We start from the raw sequence: 20483 nt of genomic DNA, 5'->3' as shown, positions 1-20483 counted from the left end.
GTGCTTTTTTGCGATTCTCAGTTGAATGAAGATTCCTTCGTATTTGTGGAGATGCTTTTCTGCTGTCAGTTTTGGCGAGTTTCGCACAACTGTACTGCTTTACGACTTCCAAACATTTATCGTTTTAATTATTAAGTTCGTAGCTGTCACCGGGGGCAAGGTGTCCGGTAAGGCATAACGGACATTCTTCTTTTTTCTGCTCCTGCACCTGCTCTTATTCTATGAGGGTTGTCCCCATTAGTCACCCATCCAATTTCAACCCCGCCCAGCAGGGTTTTACTTAGGTGATCAGATGAACAGTAAATAAACGAGAAAAGAGAACTGGGAAGTACTTGGAAGTACTTGATCATGTATTGTCTAAAGCTTTCCCCCTGTCCACGAGAAAAAATGTAAAATTTTGTGTTATAAAAGGGTCTGTCTGTAATAATCAGGCAAAGAAAGAAAAAAAGCGATTTCTTTCTTATTTCTTATTGTTCCTTATTTAAGGAAAATTAGAAAAAAAATTCTAGCGATAGATGGTGGTTTTTCTTCCCCAGCTGACCAAAGGGATCAGGTCGAAGATTACAGCATAGGAGTTGAGGTCCCAGGGTTATCACTGCTCGCTTCCTTCAGACTTCCTCCTTTAAAGCGACGGCCAACGAGTAAGACGAGGCTGGCAAGGGTGAAAAAAACGATTGTTTTTTGCCCTATGTCTTAATTCCTATTTAATTCAAGGAGAATTAGAAAAAAGAGTTAAATCGCTTTTTGTTTTTTGGTCGGGAATGGCATTTGATGTTTGATGAATTTTTTTATTTTTTGTGCGATGATGGCTTTTGATAAAAAACGATTTTATATATTTGCTAAAACGGTTTTTATAAATTTGTTAAAACGTGGAGACTATTGATATGTCCATTTGTTCTCGGAGCGATTCCTGGTATATCCTCCCTGATGATTCTTCCGAAATAATGTTCTTGAACGTACCGTAACAGTGGTTTTTCGTAGACGCAAGTGCTCTCGTTGAGTCGTGTTCAGATCGTCAAGATTCTGCTAAGTCTCACTTTCAGGTCAAAAATATTATTTTCGCAGCAAAAACGGATAAGAATCATCATGTTGATCTTAATTACGTGGATGTTAACAAATATGATTTAAATAATTCGAAGATTATTTAACAAAAGCCTATAAAAAGTACAGATAATAGTGATAATAGCTTAGTGAGCTCACTAAGAGAATAGTTATCGGTATAGATTGATAAAGAAAAAAACACGCATGTCTGCACTCAGGAAGCCTGTCATTCTCGTCAGGGGCACAGTGACAGACCAGTTAGAGAGTTCATGCATGATTATGAGGACGAACGTAGGGTGAAAGCGCGCGCGGGGAGACGTTACATTATCTTAGTATCCGTTCTGTTCTCAGGGCTCAAAATAACGGCCGGTCAACGGACAATGTCCGGCCAAAATGACGATTTGTCTGGACAAAATTTTGGTTCGGCGGTCATTTTGACCGGTCACGTACATGGCCACACCCAAAAAAAATTACGCAATTACAGTTTCAATTGTCAGGCGGGCCGAGAAAAATACAGGGGCACCCAACGGAATATTTCGTTAAAATATCTGTTCGGATGGAAGGTTGCCTAACAATTTCGGATTTTTCGCAGAAGGATCCCCTAAACTTTTCAAGGTTTTTCGGAAAACCAACAAGCTGCCCTAGAATTTTCGGCTCACGTTTTACAATGTCCCATAATTTTCGGATGTTTCTTTTTGTCGGCTAAAATTTTCGTGTGTCGTAATTATTCTAAAAGCTGCTAAAAATTCCCCCTGTGGGTCGTATTTAGGTGCGACAGAGCGTATAATTTACACCCCCTGACGTTTTCGGATGAATAGGTTATGACGCCTATAATATTCGGATGGGCGTTTGTATCACCTAGTATTTTCGTACAATGCAAAAACGTCCCCTAAAATTTTCTAATCAAATGATCGCTACTCCGTGTCCTTGAACTTTCGACAAGACCCATCAGGATAGCTAAAACTTTCGGATGAGAAAATTCATAGCCCCCTGGAACTTTCGAAAAGACCAAAGTTCCCCTTAAATATCCGAACAGATAAATATTTTTTAGGGCAACTCCAAATTAACCAAACAGGCTTCTCAAGCATAGAGACATCCATTTTAGACACTTCTGACGTATTTAGAAAAGATTCGGCCGTTGGGTGCCCCTGAAAATAGCACTCGCTAGTGGATTTAAAAAACTATATGCACCTTCAGAAAGTACGAGTTCGTAGCGTGTTTTTCACCAGCAAGATCATGAGAAAATAATAAAATCATTAAACGCTTTGAATGTTAAGTCAGCAATGTTTCTTAAAATTTTGCCTATTTCGCAACTGAACATGTCCCCATGTGTGCTGACAAGTTGACCACTTATTTAAAGACGTGGCGCTACTTTATTCAGTCAAAGAGAGTTCCGGTAAACGTTTGCTCGTACTGTACAAAATAAAAAAAATGGTCTCCGCGTCCGTGAAATGGGATATTAGTATCGCATACAGGATACATGATACAGGAAAGATATCTAAAAGTAGAGGACGTAAATCCTTTTTACTGACCACAGTTGACATGAAGCCGTTGGCGTTTCCTTTCTTCCTACATGCCGAGCAAAGGCAAAGTTATATAGTCTATCTCTTAGTGTTCGGTAGTAAAGACCAGTAAAGTTCGCCTCCACCCGTAAGTCGTAAACTAATGTAAAACTATGCAGAGTAACATAACATTACGGCTACTGAGCATTTTGTTTTATATGTAGAGTAGAACGCGGAACAAATGGAAATTCAAAAAGCGAACATGATAAAATGACACTTTTAGCGATCAAAACATTTAAGCTTAAGCCTTATACTCTTTAACAACGAGTGTTTTAGCCTATGAGGCGAAATATTTGGCAGAATAGGTTATTGCTTCAAAGTAAATACTCAATATTTTGACCGGTCAAAACGAGACATGACCGAGCAAAAATTGATTTGGCCGGTCAACATGACCGGTCAGTATCCAAAAATTATTTTGAGCCCTGTGTTCTGTAACGAACTGTTCAACAAAAACCCACCCATAAATATATAATATTTTTGACCTGAAAGTGAGACTTAGCAGAATCTTGACGATCTGAACACGACTCAACGAGAGCACTTGCGTCTACGAAAAACCACTGTTACGGTACGTTCAAGAACATTATTTCGGAAGAATCATCAGGGAGGATATACCAGGAATCGCTCCGAGAACAAATGGACATATCAATAGTCTCCACGTTTTAACAAATTTATAAAAACCGTTTTAGCAAATATATAAAATCGTTTTTTATCAAAAGCCATCATCGCACAAAAAATAAAAAAATTCATCAAACATCAAATGCCATTCCCGACCAAAAAACAAAAAGCAGATTTCAAACGTCTAGTTCCAAGTTTCTTATGTCTTTGATCTGCATTAGACTAATAGCATCACCTGAAAGAAAAAGGCGGATAATTGGACAGTGCAATAAGACATATAGACTGTCATGATGATTATTGAGATGGATGGATCAACACAGGAATGAGGAATGCATGAACGCAGCTGCCACACCCCAAGTATAAACAGCCCAAGAAGAGAAAACCCAAAAAGAGACCGCTCAAGAAAAGACGTCCCAATTGACTTTTTACCATAAATTAATTGCATATTGACTCTCGATCTTAAATTACATGTATATTACCACTATAACCACTACGAAGTAAATAAGAAAGATTTGTTGAGACAAAACTTAACTTTTTCTAACCGTAGCCAAGCAATGTTGGTTCCTAGCTAAACAATGTTGGTATCCTCAGGGTGCCTTTCTAACAATAAATGCCATTACCAAAAATCAAGAGATGTTTTTCCAGAAACAAAATCAAGCCTTTCTAGCAATGAATGCCATTACCACAAACAAGAAATGCTATTTCCCAGAAACAAAAACAACATCCCGGCCCGGCTAAAAAAGGGAAAAAGGAGGAGGGTAAAAGGAACAGAAAGTAAGGTCCTAGAGCCGTTGTACCATTGTTCTTCCGTCGGTATAGCGACGAGCAACGTCAGCAATGAGTTCAAGCTTGGCAAGAAAAGAAATGTCGAATAAGCGAATAAGGCATGGCGGACTGCCGCGGACTGCCGCGTTTCAGTAAGGTTAAGCTCCCCAGGGGATACGGTGAGGCTCCGCCCGAAAAGGGTTAGCCTGCGAACAGGCTTTCCGAAGAGAGCCGTCCGGCCGAGCGCTATCCGGAAAGCCTGTTCGCAGGCTAGGAAGGGGTATCTTTTCCAGGCTGAAAGTATTCACGTTTAAAAGGATAGCGATTACAAAAGGGTAGGAAAAACTGTCATTTAGGTATTTAAAGTGGCCTTTCAAAATATCTCGAACAGGCCAACTGAACTGTCGATTTATTTAAGTATTTTAAGGAGTTATTCAAGTGAAAAATTAAGAAAAGAGATGCAGAATCTCTTCTGTGATATGTGATAGGGGTACCATTTTACTTTCAACAATATATGGAAGGGTATCTTTTTCGTCTAAAATGGTATATGAAAGGGTAAGGGTTTAGACCTCCGGGCCTGGCCTCCCCATATGAACTTTATTTCGAGTAGACCCTCCAGGGGCAAGCCGCGGACATGCTTTACCATGATGGAACAGTTTGTTCCAAAATAATGCTTTTCTCCTTTTGTTACGTTGTTCTGTTTCGCTCCTTCGTTAACACAAAAATGTGGCTATCCTTGACTTACTCTGATCATGACAGTCCATTCAGGTATTCACCTGCACTTATGTCTAACGGTTTCCAGCAATTTTCAACTCTTATACTTTTGATGGGTCAGTACTACAAATCTTTATCAGTTGCTGCTATAATAATGATATCAAGCAGATGTCCAATCAGCGCTGAACAAGTGCTTATAACTCAAAAACGAGCTTGGTGACCCCTATTTTTATTATTGAGTAATGATCAGCATGCAAAGATACAACTTTTTGCAAAGTTAAAAAAAATTCCCTGGAGCGGTTCTAGAGTCACGTGCACCCTAATGATAACTCTGATAACTCTGGAACCTTACTTTCTATTCTGATATCCTCCTCCTTTTTCCCAAAAATCGCTTTCATTTTCAAAATTAACCCAATCCACCAACTTCTGGAGCCTCCCGTATGAATGGAACGGGCCCGGGGGGGGGACTCCCTATATTGGCCTATACGGGGAGGCTCCGCCCGAAAGGGGTACCTTTTTCATGCTTCAGGGTAATATAAAAGGGTAGGCATTTCACAAGTAAAGGTATATGAAAGGGTAAGGATATCGCTTATTTAGGTATTTAAAAGGGCCTTCAATTAAAATATTTCGAACAGACGCACCTTATAGAGGTATCAGTTAAATTTACATAAAAATGTCATCAAGACTTCCTGTTCTAGGCATATGACGTGTCTTTTCGGTATATGAAAGGGGTACCTTTTTTCAGTAAAAGGTATACAAAAGGGGTGCCTTTTTCTGTCAAAATGGTATTTAAAAGGGTAAGGGGTTGGACCTTGGGGTGGAGCCTTCCTGTACAAAACATTTTTGAGTAGCCCCCCCCCCCGGGGGAACGGGGATCATAGCTTGTCAGAAAATTTTAGCCGCCAATGGGAGATCAATCTGGGCGTGGCCGTTATAGCCCTAGAAAAAAACATTTTTGCCTCGCGTCACTTGTCTAGACACGTGACACGAGGATATGTGGTGATTTTCTGCATTCATGTGGAAGAATATCTTCTGGTTCTGGCGGATTAAGCCTGGTTCACACTTGAGAGTCAAGCACATGCTAGTATGTAGCGAGATGAATTGAGCACAAGCATAGAGCAGTTTTCAATTGAGTGTCGTAAAACCAAAACCATAGTAATTACTCTGGCCAATCACAAAGAACATAGACAATCCAGTGAACCAATCAAAACTCGAAGCAAATACATGTAGCCGACACGAAGCGCGGGAAAACGTGCGCGAGCGAGTCACGATTGGTTTTGGTTTTAGTTCTGATTGGCTGAGAAAGTGGCGCGAGATTTTTAAGCCAATCACTAAGCGTAGCAATGCAAAACCAAAGCAAACGCAATTTACTTTCGACACTCAAGTGAAAACCGCTCTAAGCACATAAGCACAAGGAAAAGACACATTGCTTGCGCTTATGCTTATTTCACTTGTGTTATGCGTATTTTACAAGTGGGAACTAACCTGCCATCAGGCGTTATTTTTTTTCGCCGCGGGAGGAAAGAGAACGCCTTATTGTAGGTTAAGTGTTTGGGGCTATGACAAACCCGCGAAAACGTTCTCACAAAGACATTCTACTTGCTGCTTTTGTGACAAGATTCTAGCTTGTGTGAAATGCTGTTTTAGAAACCCAAACTGTTTATGAAACAGAAAAATAAAACAGAAATCTTTAGCATCCTTTACCAAGGGGTATAAACAAGACAGCGATTCACCGTGCTCACGAGTTGCGAATTTCACGCTACAATATAACGCAACTTTTGTTGAGCAACAAAAGCAGTTAATTTTATTAATCAGCAAACCTTCAGGATAGCTGTTTAAAGGGTGGATAGCGCTTTCCACAGGATAAATCACTGTCCAGTGGATAAGTGTTGATAAAACATACTACACTGTCCACTGGATAGCGTTATCCAGCCTTTGAACAACCAGAGCCTGGAGATTAAGCTTCGTCGAGCTTCTTGGAGGAATAATGTATTTGGGGTGTTTAGTCTTCTTTTCTTTAATACAGCTATTTGCTTTCACCAATTTTCACCCCCCCCCCCACCCCCCGTATATGATTGCGCAACCCTGTGTCACGAAGGGGTCTTGTTGACGTTAAAATCTTATGTTAAATGCTGTTGTTCTCCCAGAGCCCACGTTCCCCTTTACCAGCAGTCGGGAAAAGTCGAGGTAGGTACGTCATGTATGGGGACACATTGTTTCCGTTCCGGTGGAAAGGGTCGCGCGGACCCTGGGATGAGATTGACTGAAGACTTGAAGCACCTATTAGCGCATGCGTAAGATGTGAATTATTTAAGACTTATTGATACTCATCATGTCGAGAGAAGCTCTGACTTTTATAACTTCACGCAGGCATGGCAAGGCAATGACCTTAAAAAACGAAATTTTTTTTACTACTGCTACTGATGAAGGCAGCACTGCCGAAACGTTTAGTTTTTTACATTGAACTTTCCAGCGTTAAACGTTACATAATCCAATGTGTTCAAGGCAATGACCTTGTCGACAAACCCCAAATGGCGTCTATGAAGTTGGTGTCGAAAGGCAGCATACTCTGAATGGTCGTGGTTGCTTAGTGATGGTAGCCATGAGTCCCAAGACATTGTTCCCAACCAAGCGAAAAGGGGCTTAAGCGTTCTCCTCGCAAGAGCCGCTTGTCCCTCTTAGCCGGTGAAGCCTGTACACGAGGAACAAGTGGCTCTGGGGACACGTTTTGATTGGCTGAATTTGTACCAGAGATTGTACAACCGGTTGAACCTTTTGTATTGGTTTCCCAATGGTTGATTAAAATCTAGCCAATTAACTCATGTGTCCCCAGAACCACTTGTTTCTGGAGCACAGGCTTCGCAGACTTAGAGGGACAAGCCGCTCTGGGGACGAGAATGGGGCTTAACAATAACAAATATCACTGCAAGTAACACTGATTCATTCTTGACAGCAATACTTTCATATTTTATCTTGGCAGAATAGTCACAAGTATGTGTACAAGAGTAGATTATAAATTTTACACATAAAAGAAGAAAACATAAAATTGCTTAAATTTACAAGCCCATAAAATTTTATACAGACTCAAATGTGACAAATGAAGCTCTTTCTACAGCCATGCGGGGAAATGGCCTTTGGCACAAGGTATGAGAAACGTATTTTACATTATTTAAATATTAATTATGGTACCGTCAGTATAAATACAGTATTCAGTACCACGCTGATGCCTAATAGGATTTGTTCAAATTTTAATCCCCCGTAAATGATTTACCGTCACTAATTTATGGTGCCTCACTATTTTACGTACAAAAGTGTATTAACATTATTGAAATGCACATTTGAAGTGCAGTGTCCTTAAAAATTTCTTGTTTTGGAAGAGTTCATATACATTGCAAAATAAAACAGCACCTTTTTTATTCCTAAAAACAGAGCACAAACTTTAATGAAGTCTGCAAACAAAGCCAGCCCCAGCTAAAAAGAACGCGACAAATGTAAGAAAGGGTACCTAAAATTGCTCCTGAAATAAATAGCACAATGATACTGCGTGGAAGTTCTTTTTTAGTTCTTATCGCTGGCTTTACTTGCAAACACCTTTAAATACTGTACTTTAATCTAACCTACACAAGTTGATTAGGCATGATTTGTACACGAGTTTCAGAAAGTAAAAGTTAAGACTTCAAGCAGAATGGCAACCCTGTGCACTCTCAAAATACACACAAAACATCTCCATTATCAACTTGATTTCAATGCTATTTACAAAAAAACCAATAACAATTGTGCTCATTTTTACAAGGATTAACTTCAGTGTAGGCTCTATGGACAGTTTATATTAATAATAATAATTGATAGTTCTCATTCAGGAGCCACCTGTGGACACTGAAGCCACCGCTCCGTCGACAACTGCAGGACCTGTACTTGACGAGGTCCCTGAGCCACTAGTGCCAGCCCCTCCAGAATTCCTCTGCACATGAGGGGGGATAAGGGTCGAATTAAGTGAGGGTTTGACTGAGAGCTCTGCAAAGGAAGATGACAAAACCTCATATTAGACAAATGCTAGTTGCTTGCTGAGAGAGCAACTTGAGGCTAATCACCAGCGTCAATACAAGATAATAGGGAGGTTAAGCATGACGTTTATTTTTCCCGCAAATGACAAAAATTCTACTTCTGTCATCTGCTGTTTGGCATTCGTATGCGGAAATGAGAAGTTTTTTGTTTGTTGTGAATGAGGGATTTTGTCCCTATTTTCATGAGGGATTAATTTTATTTGAATTGGATAAAAAGGTAGCAAAACAAAAGGCAAGCTCGCATTTGCTGTATAACGTCAAGCTTAACCTCTCTAATGAAGCATTTTCAAAACAAGAAATTAATTAAAAGACAGTCACCAATTACCTTCCAAGTATATTTTACTAAATAAAAACATCAACATTGAATTTATTGAAGCACTAATTACCTTGCGGTGTGAAATTAAAAAGTGGAGGCAGATCACGTCCATTTGGAAGTTTTGTACTGGGATCACGGAGTTCATCAAAGAAACAGTGTGCACAGGATTCCACCGGTATGAGTCTTGTTGACGGCGTGTACTCCAGTAATCTGCTACACAGGTTAATTGCTTCTGGTGGAGTCTTGGGTCTGAACACCTGTAATTAAAAATTTGTCCTTGTTTAAAGTTCTAAAAGAATGCCCTGAATGGTGTTTAGTAAAAAACACACTGAAAATGTTAAGACTTCTACCATAGAATCGGACATGTCACTGATCAACATGGGTCCCACAGTACAGCTCTACCACATGTTAATCAAGATTTCAGAGAAATAATCGTCTTGTAGAGCAATGCACAAATGGTTTCCCTTGTTCGCATACTCTGGGACAACTGAAAATGAACAAGAAGTTTACCCAGTGAATTTGTAAGATAATTGAGGGCAAAAAATGTTGAGGGGGGGGGGGGGGTTGGGTTTGTCCCCCCCCAAAAGGGAGGGGGGGCGGCCAGGGGGAAAAAAAAACAAACACGGAAACGGGAAAGCCCGGCGAGGGCCTCATTGCTTGGAGACAGACTTTACTTTACTTTAAGTATGACAATAAAGAAAGCATATTGCCAGGTGGACGCTACTGCCTTGATATAACAGCACTTACTGCACAGCTCATACCTACCTTACCCTGTCAAAAGGTTCTAAATGAATAAAATGGGAATCTGCAGTGGCATTTCCACAGAGTGGCTCTTCATCCACTGTTCCCAATCAAACTGGAATTTAGAATTGTTTGTTTTCAGGGAAGGAGGAAAACTGGAAAACTTGAATAAACACCCTGGGAGCAAGGAGGAGGGCCAACAACAAACTCAACCCATGTATGACACTGGGCCAAGGAATCCAACCCGGGCCACATTAAGTGGGAGGTGAGTGCTCTCACCAATGCGCTTCAACCCTGCTCAACGTAAAACACTAATTTACCATTACATTTTCAAAAGCATCACTAAAAGAAATGTATCACATCCCCAGGGGGGTACTCTGGCTTGTAAAGACGGGGATGATCGAATGGAGGCAAAACTCAGGACCCAAAATCCCTAGTCTTCCGACATTCCCAATCCCTGTACCAAAAATACCCCCAAAAATATCCCTTGTCAAATTACCCCTTAATTGCCAGGAGGGGCAATAACATAACACGAAGAAAATCATAAAAATTGAACGCTTGTGATTGTTTATTCATCATACCATAAATACGCCAAAGGCAGCACCAAGGCAATTTAGTTCGTTTTCTTCCCAAAAAATTCCCCTATTTAAATCAGTCACCCAAAAATACTTACAATTTTTCCAACCCAAAAATCCCGGAATCGAAAATTTCAACCCTAAAAATCCTTCCATCATCCCCTCATTTACACCGGAGTACCCCCCCCCCCCTGGGATCACATCTTGAAAGATTAACTAATAATTGTAGTTTACTTCCTAAAACACTGAAGTGGAGGAAAAAATACAAATACAAATAGCTGCATAGCATATAATTTTCAGGACAGATTCAATGTTCAAACTGAGCAAGTTTAGTTCTACCTTGCTCCATGGATGAGGTTTAATCTGTGGAAATTTAAACTCTGTGTAGTGTGGGTTCATTTCCTTGATCTGTTCCCTTGTTGGAGTACCTAACACTTTAATTATTTCCACAAGCTGATCAACGCCACTTGCCCCAGGAAAGATGGGCTGTCCAAGGAGAAGTTCTGCCAATACACAGCCCGCAGACCAGACATCTAAAAAAACAACAACAACAACTTCAACATTGGCTATCTACTTAAAAATAAACAGTGGAACTGTTTTAATAGCTTAAATTACACTCCTAACAAACTGAACTTCTGCAAAAATTGTGAGTATTTGTTACTGCTTACAACACTTCCTATCTACACATTAAAGAAGATATTTGTTCCATCAACCATCAAACAGATACAAAATGACAAGAAAAGTGCAACATTTTCTCCTTCTTTTAAATCAAACTATTTATTTATTATTTCAAATTGCCGTTATCACTGTTTTTGTATCTTGACCATGCTCTATTAAAAATTTAACATTACCAGCTAAAGAACTACTTATAACTTGTAAGAGTGCAATTTGCCAAGATCTACACAAGGAAATTAACAACAGAGTCTCGGAGACAAGAAAAGATAGAGGATTTATTGTGGAGTTTAATTACCAATATCAGGCGTGTAGTCTGTTGCTCCAAATATGAGTTCTGGTGCACGGTAATATCTTGAACAAATGTAGGAAACATTTGGCTCTCCTTTCACTAACACCTTAGCACTGAAACAAAACAAAACAAACCATGAATTTCACCCACTGAGCCAGGGCTGTCATAAGAAGCCAGTAGCACTGTTTTGACTAGAACTGCAATGGAGATCACTGGCAAATGGCCGAAAAACAGTAACTAAAAGTGGAGGCTATGTTGAAATCTGTGACCTATTTCTGTTGTCAAACTTTAAGTACAACTAGTCAAAACTAAAATGATAGCTCTCTGGAGAATACACACAATTACTTTAAATGGTCACACAAATTAAGATAAACGATACTGAAGTTGCAGTCAGGACATCTCATTTGTCTGTCACTGACTTTTCCGTTCCGTCTGCGGGTCTTCGGCCTCCGTCCGCTCCGGTCCGGGCGGGTCTCCCCACATGCGCGCGCCCTGCGCGAGCTTTTTCACACTGCGGCCACGCCATCCGCCCCAGCGACACTTCCACCCACACGTCCACCTTTCGTCTCCGTCCGTGGCTCTCCGCGTTCCTGGTGGCGTCTCGTCTCGCGCTCCGGCACCCGCGGTCTTCAGTGTGGTCGGCGGCAGGGCCCTGCCTGCCGGCAGTGGCCTCGTGGCCCAACACGCCGGTTCCACCGATCGGCCCCGTGGCTGGGGACTTCACAGCTCTCCTGGGCGGCTTCTCTGGCCCGGGGCATTGCATCCCGACATCTCGCTGTGTGACATTAGTTCCCGTCGCGCCGCCGTCGCGGTTCGTGGCACTCTCGCACCGCATATGTTCCGTGTGCCGTTGGCTTTTTCCCGAGGAGCCGAGTTCTCGCGGTCTGAGTTTCGTTGTTTCGTTTGATATAGTCAGTGACAGACAAATATTTGAGTTAAGTTAAATGATGTCTAAACCATCTTCTTACCTGCCAAAATCACACAACTTCAACACAGCAGTTTCCGGATCAAGTAGTAAATTCTGTGGTTTGATGTCACGGTGGCATATACCAACAGAGTGGATGTAAGCCAGGGAACGAAACATCTGATACATGTAGAGCTGATAACAAAAATACAGTAGAAAGGTTAGGGGTCAAAGTCTGCAGAAGAATCGTCAACATTTGCAGACAGAACATCACTGACAATGAAACAAGTTCTTTTTTGCACCAATAAGATACAAAGCAAAATTGCCTTGTATTGAGTTCTACCACGCTTTACATGTACATATTGCTAGTTTTGCTTGTGCTCATCCTGCAAAAATTCACTGCTATTTTAACAGCTTTTCTTGTATCTTCAAGACTTTATTCATTTATTCAAGCTAAGTTTTCATTTTTGTGTTGGGCAACTGCTGCAACACAATTAGTTAGAAAATTTAATCTCACCAGTAACAGAAACACACAAACTGCAAACAGTAATACACCATTTAGAGCTTTAAAACAAACCTTTTGCTAAAATGGGCATTGAAATTTAAACATAAAATTAGCTTATGTTGAACTTGTTAAAAAAACACCATCACATTTCTCTAAGACAACCTTCGTCTGGCTTACCTTAATATACAATATGGGGATGGTTTGCTTTGCTTTACTGTAGTGTCTTGCTACTCTATAAACAGTCTCCGGAACAAAATCAAGAACCAGATTTAAATAGATCTCCTCTTTCTGAAAAATAGATAAAAAACAGGGCATTACTTCATTAATTCATTTGATATATCTGTTGTAACGAATTGAGATGTCTCAGAACAGTTTTACTTCCAGGTCAATGGGTCAATCCGCCACTATTTTCGTTCAAATCTGAATCCATATTACTTGAAAACTGTGTGTGGAATAGTTTCACTGCCAATTTTTTAAGAAATTTCATTTCATTGCCTGTTTTTGTGACAATTCCACCAACAAACTGAACGAAGACCGACCAAAGTGATCTGAGATTCGTTTAGCATCCACAATCTGAACTTCCTGGCATAAAAAGAGTCCAAAATCTGGGCCAAAACTCTTAGCTAATTTGCAATCCGCTGTGTTTTAGAAATCCAGGAATCTGCTCAATGTACTGCAAAAATCAACAATCCAAGCGCTTTTTTAATGCCAAATCGTCAATCTGTGAACCTATTCACCCCCTCTATAATAAATGCTGAGTTTGTGGCAAATATAAAGTGATTTTATTTACTTAGTTCACTCCTATCACCAGTGGGGTGGATGGTGGTGACATCTGTGACTAAAAGTGTCACAAAATTTTAACTTGCAACTGTTGAAGAACTAAGCTGTTTACAGGTGGAAAATTTTCCAATTTACCAGCTGGCAAGGAAAGCACTGGTTTACCACAACAAAATTGCTCAATCAAGATAAATTCTTATCGGTAATCACCCAATTAATTTTATTACAAGTCCCTCTATTATACATGTGAAAGCTAATTAATGCATTTGCTACAAAAATATTCTTATCTAACATTCAAAACTTTTTATGACAACAAAAGCAATAATCAAATGCATATGGCAGAGTTGTTGTGGTGGATCTGGAATAACCCTGACTGCAAAAGGTGCCTGTTGAAAACCACAGTGGGTTGATACAATCACAACAACAACAAAAATCAAAACCAAAAGTGGGAAAGAAACAGCAACAAAGAAAAATTTGGAAGATTTCCCACCAGGATTTACTGTACTTCAACTAATTGAGTTTAAGTGAAAAATTTGGCAATTTAACATTTAAGATCAGTTGAAAGGCAAGCAGTAAACTCTGTTGAGGCAATTTTGGTCAAAAATTTCAATTCAAAAGGCTAAAACTGAAGTGAAAATACATTTTTTTATTTACACAAACATACAATGTATTTCCTCCATTGTTAGATCAACAGAACTTGCTTGTTATACTTCTTGTTCACGTCTCATTCTTGCTTCGCAGGGCAAACATCAAACCATTACTTAAACTTCACTATTCCACTACCTTAACTTATGGGGGTAATAGGGGTAGGAAGATGTGGTGTGCTAGCATGAGACTGCAATTCTATTTTATTATTAATATAGTTGGGTATTAAGCTTGATCGTGAATACATTGATTGTTGTTGTGATACAATGTTGTACAAGTCACATATTTGTTTAAAGCATAGTACCAATACCACTTGTGTTAGGAATCAGTGAAGATTTCATAATCAATAAGCAGAAATAATTGGATTGCCCTCATGCTAGCAGATTGTTCATCAATTATAATCAGATAAATCACACTCTTTTTTTGTTTGATGTCAGCAGCCATCATGTTTGATCGTCGGCAACATGTAAATGAGCAAAAATGTAATTTACAACCTACAGTACACATGAAGGACTAGTGATTTTTCAGGATTCTCATAAAGTGCGAGGAGCTTGAATCTTGACATACAAGGGAACTACCCATCCTGTAGGCTAGTTTATTTAAACATGACAACAAATCTGACAAAGAATGGTGACATGAGAATGGCAGTCTTCCTTTCAGCATGAGCGATTCATTTCATTGAGTAAGCAACTTTACATGCATTCCTGCTTTGTACTTAAACTAACCCACCCATTCCCCCTTAACCCCTTGCCTACCAAGGACGTATATATCGTCCCCTCTGTTGTCACCCGCCGAGGACGTATTTCGTCCTCACCAAAGACATCACTGAAGCCTGGTTGTTCGCGTCCTTTTCTCCCTGTTGTTGAGGGTCTGGCACTACTTCCCCTCCGAATTTGCGAGAAGATGGCGAGAGAAGCCTCGATCGTCGGCCTCCATCAATGGTCAGTTCGCCGGGAGCTGTCGGGCCTGTCAGTGAGAGAATGCGGAAGGAGAGAAATTCATTTTTATGCTCACCTAGGTGTACTTTATCTTTCTGGATGCCACTTAGCCAAATTGGAATCTCATTATTCATGGCCACCGGTTGCTTAGTGTGTTTGGCTCTGGTAGGAAGGGGTTAAAGCACCATCATTTCTTCGCCAGGGTAGGTGCATGGTTCTCATTTAAATTTAGTTCAGTTTAATGAGATATAAGGCAAACAAGTTAGATTTCTCTTCTGTTGGTTTAGTGCATATGAGCATTTTTTTTCTGTCGTTTTTAGTTCTTCGTTGTATATAACACTGTAAACATTAAATTTTACTGAAAAAGAGGCGAATTTTGTGGGTATAAAATACTGTTTTTCTGTCAAAAAATGTCCGGAGACTGGGTCGGTTTTGCGTCCTGGCTGTGAAGTAACCTTGGTGGTAGGGTTGCGGGTTTTGTTTACAGTGCGCTGGGGTGTCGGAGCTGTGTGATGGGCGGACTTACGACTCTTCAGTAGCGAAGAGAGTAAAAGAAACAGATGAAGAAGGTACAATATAGTTTGTGCCGGTTTGCCCCTTACGGCGCCACTCGCGGGAGAAGACGAAGATGATGATCAAGACGAAGAGGACGATGAAATAGACGAAGACGGGCTTTCGCGAACGGTGTTGGCTTCACGTTATGAAAGAACCGACCCAGGTAACTCGTTTGATCTGCTCTTCAGTATGCACACATGTATTCTTCGCGTTTCGACGCGTCGGTATTGTGTTGTATAGATCAGATTTATTACCTGACCCAAAATTTCAAATTAGAGCAAGCAATAATTTTCACAATAATTATAGAACATAAGGCGATCGAAAATTGACAAAATGGAGAGATCGTAAATTGAGAACTGATCATCTCTCTCTGAAGCTCGATAGTTTTACTTTAAACATAACACTATTCTTAACATGAATTATATCCTTACTCGTTCTTTAAACACTTCGTGACTTCCAACCGTCGAGCCAGCGAATAACCCTACTTGTTCTTTAAACACAACGCGACTCCGAGCGCCGAGCCGCCATTATACCTTACTCTTCTTTAAACACTTAACGCGACTTCCGAGCCGTCGAGCCGCTGAGCCACCGAATTATATACCTTACTCGTTCTTTAAACACTTAACGCGACTACTGAGCCGTCGAGCCGCCGAGCCACCGAATTATATCGCTTCAAAAATGGCCCTGCATTTTGTAATTCTCCATTGGTGCATTGTGACACCCGGAGTACGTTGTGTTTCGACAACTCTCGTTGTTCGGGCCACCTGCCGCAGTATCTCCCCCTCTTCGTGTAGGTTTTGCCCTTCCCCATTCTGATGCTTTGGAGTGAATCAACAATCCCGCGTCCGAGCTGAGATCACGTGGTATTTTGGCCGTGTCCGCATGGCCAAATGCTGCAACTTTTTGGGGTTGTAAAATCGTCATATTTTCTTTTCTTTTCAGTCAGTTTTCAAGAGTAACTAAGGGGCCGGTGGGGGTGGTTGTTTTGAAAAGTAACGCACACATACTTTTTACATGAACGATGAGTTTCTCGTCTTCTCTGTGTTTATTTTTTGATATGTTAAAGTTTAGTAGATTGACTAACTGATGACGGAACTTTTAGAAAAATCTGTAAAAGCGTTTTCAAGTAAATCAAGAATGAAATTTTCAGAAAAACACCAGGTTTTAATGTAAAATAGGCGCTTTAAAATTGTTTCGTATTATAGCACATTACTCACTGAAATATAAATAATTACACCATCAAAGACCATCTAACTAACAGCGAAAGACTTTTTGCTTTAATTTGTTAAAATATATCGACTGCCGTTGTAGGAAATTATAAGAAAATATTAAAAACTACATTCTTGATTTACTCTAAAACGCTCTCACTGATTTTCCTAAAATTTTGTGTACAGGTAGTAAATCTACTATATTTGAACATATCAAAAAATGAATACCAAGAGTCAATCTAGATTTCGAGAAAATCAAGCTTGTTTGAGAACAAAAGAAAACGTCAATGGTTGCTATGGCAACCTTTGACGTGATGGGTAAAAAATTAAAACTTGGTCATATTTATCATTATGGTTTATTTTGGCAAAAATCGAACATTGGCTTCCTAGTTAATTTTAATTTTCAAAACACCACCCTTCGGCTAAAAAAACTACATCGAGCCTCCTTAAAAATAAGCATTAAAAAATTTTCGCTTTATATGCACTTTAAGGGCTCTCAACAACCTCTGAGTGAGCGGTACGTAGCCAACTGTCTAAAAATAATCCATGACTGACAAAAACTCAGATAAAGTCATCTACCGCTTGCTGCTTGTGCATATATACATGTAGATAGGTATCAGAGATATGGCACTACCTGCCTTCAGGTGAAACCACCAAGATCGTTTTTAAATGCACCCACAAGAACTGTCTATAAGGCATAACAAGTTACGTCAAAGTACTTGTCAAGCAATGCCAATTTGTGGGTTACATGCACGAACAGAAAAGTACCAACTGGAGGTTCCATATGAGTAAAAACATGGACAGGCTTTGTCTTATAGTAAATATCATGTTGAAACATGATATACCGGTAATAATAAAGCATCTAGGACAATATTAAACAGGCAAACTGGTTTAACTTCTTATAGTATACTCCTCAATGAAATATTAGCTATCAAGTATCTTAGTGGGTAAAACTTCTTAAAGTATTCTCCTCGATGAAATATTAGCTGTCAACTATCTTAGTGGGCCACGTATATGAAATGAAGCTTTCTTCTTTCTTTTAAAGCCAAGCGCATAATCCTACGCTATAAAAATTATTTTATTGTCAAAATACATGTACCCAATAAAAAGATTGTTGTGTCTTAAAGATGACTTAACTGGTCATTAATGCTTTTTTTTTCAGATCAAGAACTGGTGCAAGTTAATGTATTGCTACACAAAACATGACAGCCATTCATGTCTAAATAACATTCTGTCGTTTTTCCTACACTGTAGTTTTCATGTTAACAGGTTTATTCTTGAACAAGTTTTTTGTCAATACAGAAAAATAAAAGGGACAAATGTTTTAGTGTTGGGTTGAACTTTGCAGGTAGATCCAGTACACAAACTGATGTTGATGGCCCACAAAATATTTAAATTCAGACTCACATTTAAAATAAACTGTATTTTAGTAAATAAAAAATGCATTTCATATGCATTTTTATAAACTGAATACTTTTAAACTAAGCTTAGAATAACATCTACATCAAAGAGAATTGGACAGAAAAACAGAAAAACCTGTTGTCCCTGTTCTTAGAAATTGACACAAAAAAACATGAAATTTGGCTTGTCAACTTGCAACGTCAACATTTTTACATTAAGTTAAATTCAAAACCACATTTATTTTGAAGTTTTCTCTCTTCCTGATTTCTTCGAGTGTAAAGATTTAAATTATTTTTTCATCATCTTGAAAATTCATGAAACCGGCTGCACTGAACAGCGAACAGACCGTCAAATATTAAAATTAATATGGACGAAAACTACACAGGCTCGACGCCAAAGAACTTTTTTTCATAGACCCATAAATTAATATTCAATCAAACAGTTGTTGCAAAGGAAATATAATTGCAAACCCATCCGTGATAAAGTTATAAACAAGCAGCCGGTAGCCGGAATACAGTTGTGGAGGTGATGATTTTTCCGGCAAAACGGTGTCCCAGATCACGCTTCCAAAAAAAAAATTCAAGCAAGGATTCTAGGTTGTAAAAAGAAGCCGGTATGATACAGTAGAAAAGTAAACAGCTAATTCCATAAAATATGAAGTTAAAAAATTCTTGAAAACGGACTTTGGTACCAAAGAAAAACTGAAAGCTTGCTTATTCGTGTCTTGGTGGTAACAGAAGTGTGGTTTTGAAAAAGCAAACTTGTTTTCGCCTCGAGGGAGTGTACATTCTGAAAAAGAAATAAATTTTAAACGACGCTTTGTTCGATCCTGCCTTCGTGTCGTTAATACAATAGTATGGTCCGTTGTCTAGATATATAATATGTTAAAACTTATGTGAATAGAATGCTAGTTTTAGTGATTTAAAGCAATCAATGTTCTTACTCCCACGTAGGCGGCTAAATTCAAGTCTTACGTACAGCAAACGACACGATATGACCGGCGAAGACGACCCGGTTACATTTCACTAAATGCAAAACATCAAGATATTCAACCATGGATATCTAGCCCGAGAAAAACACCTCGTCTTGCTCAATAATAGAAAAGAAGTTACTAACCTTTTCTCCACTGGAATAAAAGAACCATCGTAACCTGACGATATTGCAGTGGTCTAATTTTCTCATGATTTGCAACTCACGATTCTGAAAGGAAAAATGTTCCCATTATCGAGGTGAATTTCGGCATTTTATGACGGCAAATACGTAAGAAATATTGATTCGTATACACATCCTGCGGTAGAAAGGCAGCAAACGAACTATATTTACCTTAAATCGTTTGTCTTGTAACACTTTCTTTATCGCTACAAGCTCAGTGGAATCGCACATCCTTGCTTGATACACAACTCCAAAAGAGCCATTCCCAATAACTTTCGTGTCAGTATAACTGATCTCTTGCGTCCGATCAGGCAGTGAACCTGTAGTTGCCACGACTGTTGTGACTTTGCTTCCATCTTTATCGCCTACAACACGAACAGCAAAAACATATTTGCCCAAAAGAAATTTATTACGCTTTTCCAGGATGGAATACTAGCGGTTTTCTACCCCCAAACACCTTGAATATTAGGATATGTGATGTGAAGTCTATACTCACGACTTATTTTTACTCCTCCAAAATTCGGCGGATGTGACTTAGATTCGGCAAGCGACGTTGTTCTGGGTCTGCCGCTCATGATTAAAAAATCTCCGATTAGATGAACCCGAAGGATCACCGGACCATTACATCTCCGTCGTCAGCTTATATTCAACATGGAGAGTTGCTTTCAAGCCACCTTACGCCGACAAGTGATAAGTGGGAATGGTCCTGAAACTGCAAGATTCTCCGGTCATTTAGGGCCAAATTATTTGTTATTTGCTTCAGGAGTTCCCGTAGATGATGCCAGACCGCCGATCAAATAGCTCCAAGTACAACAACAGCCGTTTTAAGCAACGGAAAAAGAGCCAAAGGCAAGTGACACTCAAAATTCACAATGGCGCTTGCTACTGCGGGCATGTGCTGTTTAGGGGGCCCCCAACGAAGTTTGTTCAATTTGTTAGCCAATGGCAACGGTGACGAAACAATCCGAAGTAATGGCGACGCCTTCCGAAGTCTTGACGTATTTTGGGCGATAGAAACGTTTTCAGCTGATAATTTAATGA

General features: G+C 39.7%; 1 protein-coding gene across 1 annotated transcript; it reads right to left on the bottom strand.

Moving 5' to 3' along the window:
• Window positions 1–7636: 7636 nt before the first annotated feature.
• Window positions 7637–20354, bottom strand: LOC144662433 (glycogen synthase kinase-3 beta-like). The gene is made up of 9 exons (XM_078523234.1): window positions 19939–20354; window positions 19614–19807; window positions 19407–19490; window positions 12944–13054; window positions 12326–12456; window positions 11364–11470; window positions 10733–10926; window positions 9148–9334; window positions 7637–8711 (listed from the first exon to the last, which is right to left on the bottom strand). The coding sequence occupies exons 1-9, from the start codon at window positions 20015–20017 to the stop codon at window positions 8554–8556; spliced, it is 1245 nt and encodes a 414-aa protein (XP_078379360.1). The 5' UTR covers window positions 20018–20354; the 3' UTR covers window positions 7637–8553.
• Window positions 20355–20483: the final 129 nt, after the last annotated feature.

The sequence above is a fragment of the Oculina patagonica genome, chromosome 8 (genome assembly GCF_052425735.1).
Source record: "Oculina patagonica isolate OP01 chromosome 8, crgOcupat, whole genome shotgun sequence".
In the NCBI taxonomy this organism is placed as follows: domain Eukaryota; kingdom Metazoa; phylum Cnidaria; class Anthozoa; order Scleractinia; family Oculinidae; genus Oculina; species Oculina patagonica.
Note: the sequence above shows the minus strand (reverse complement) of the source record. Positions and strands in the feature narration are given on the sequence as shown.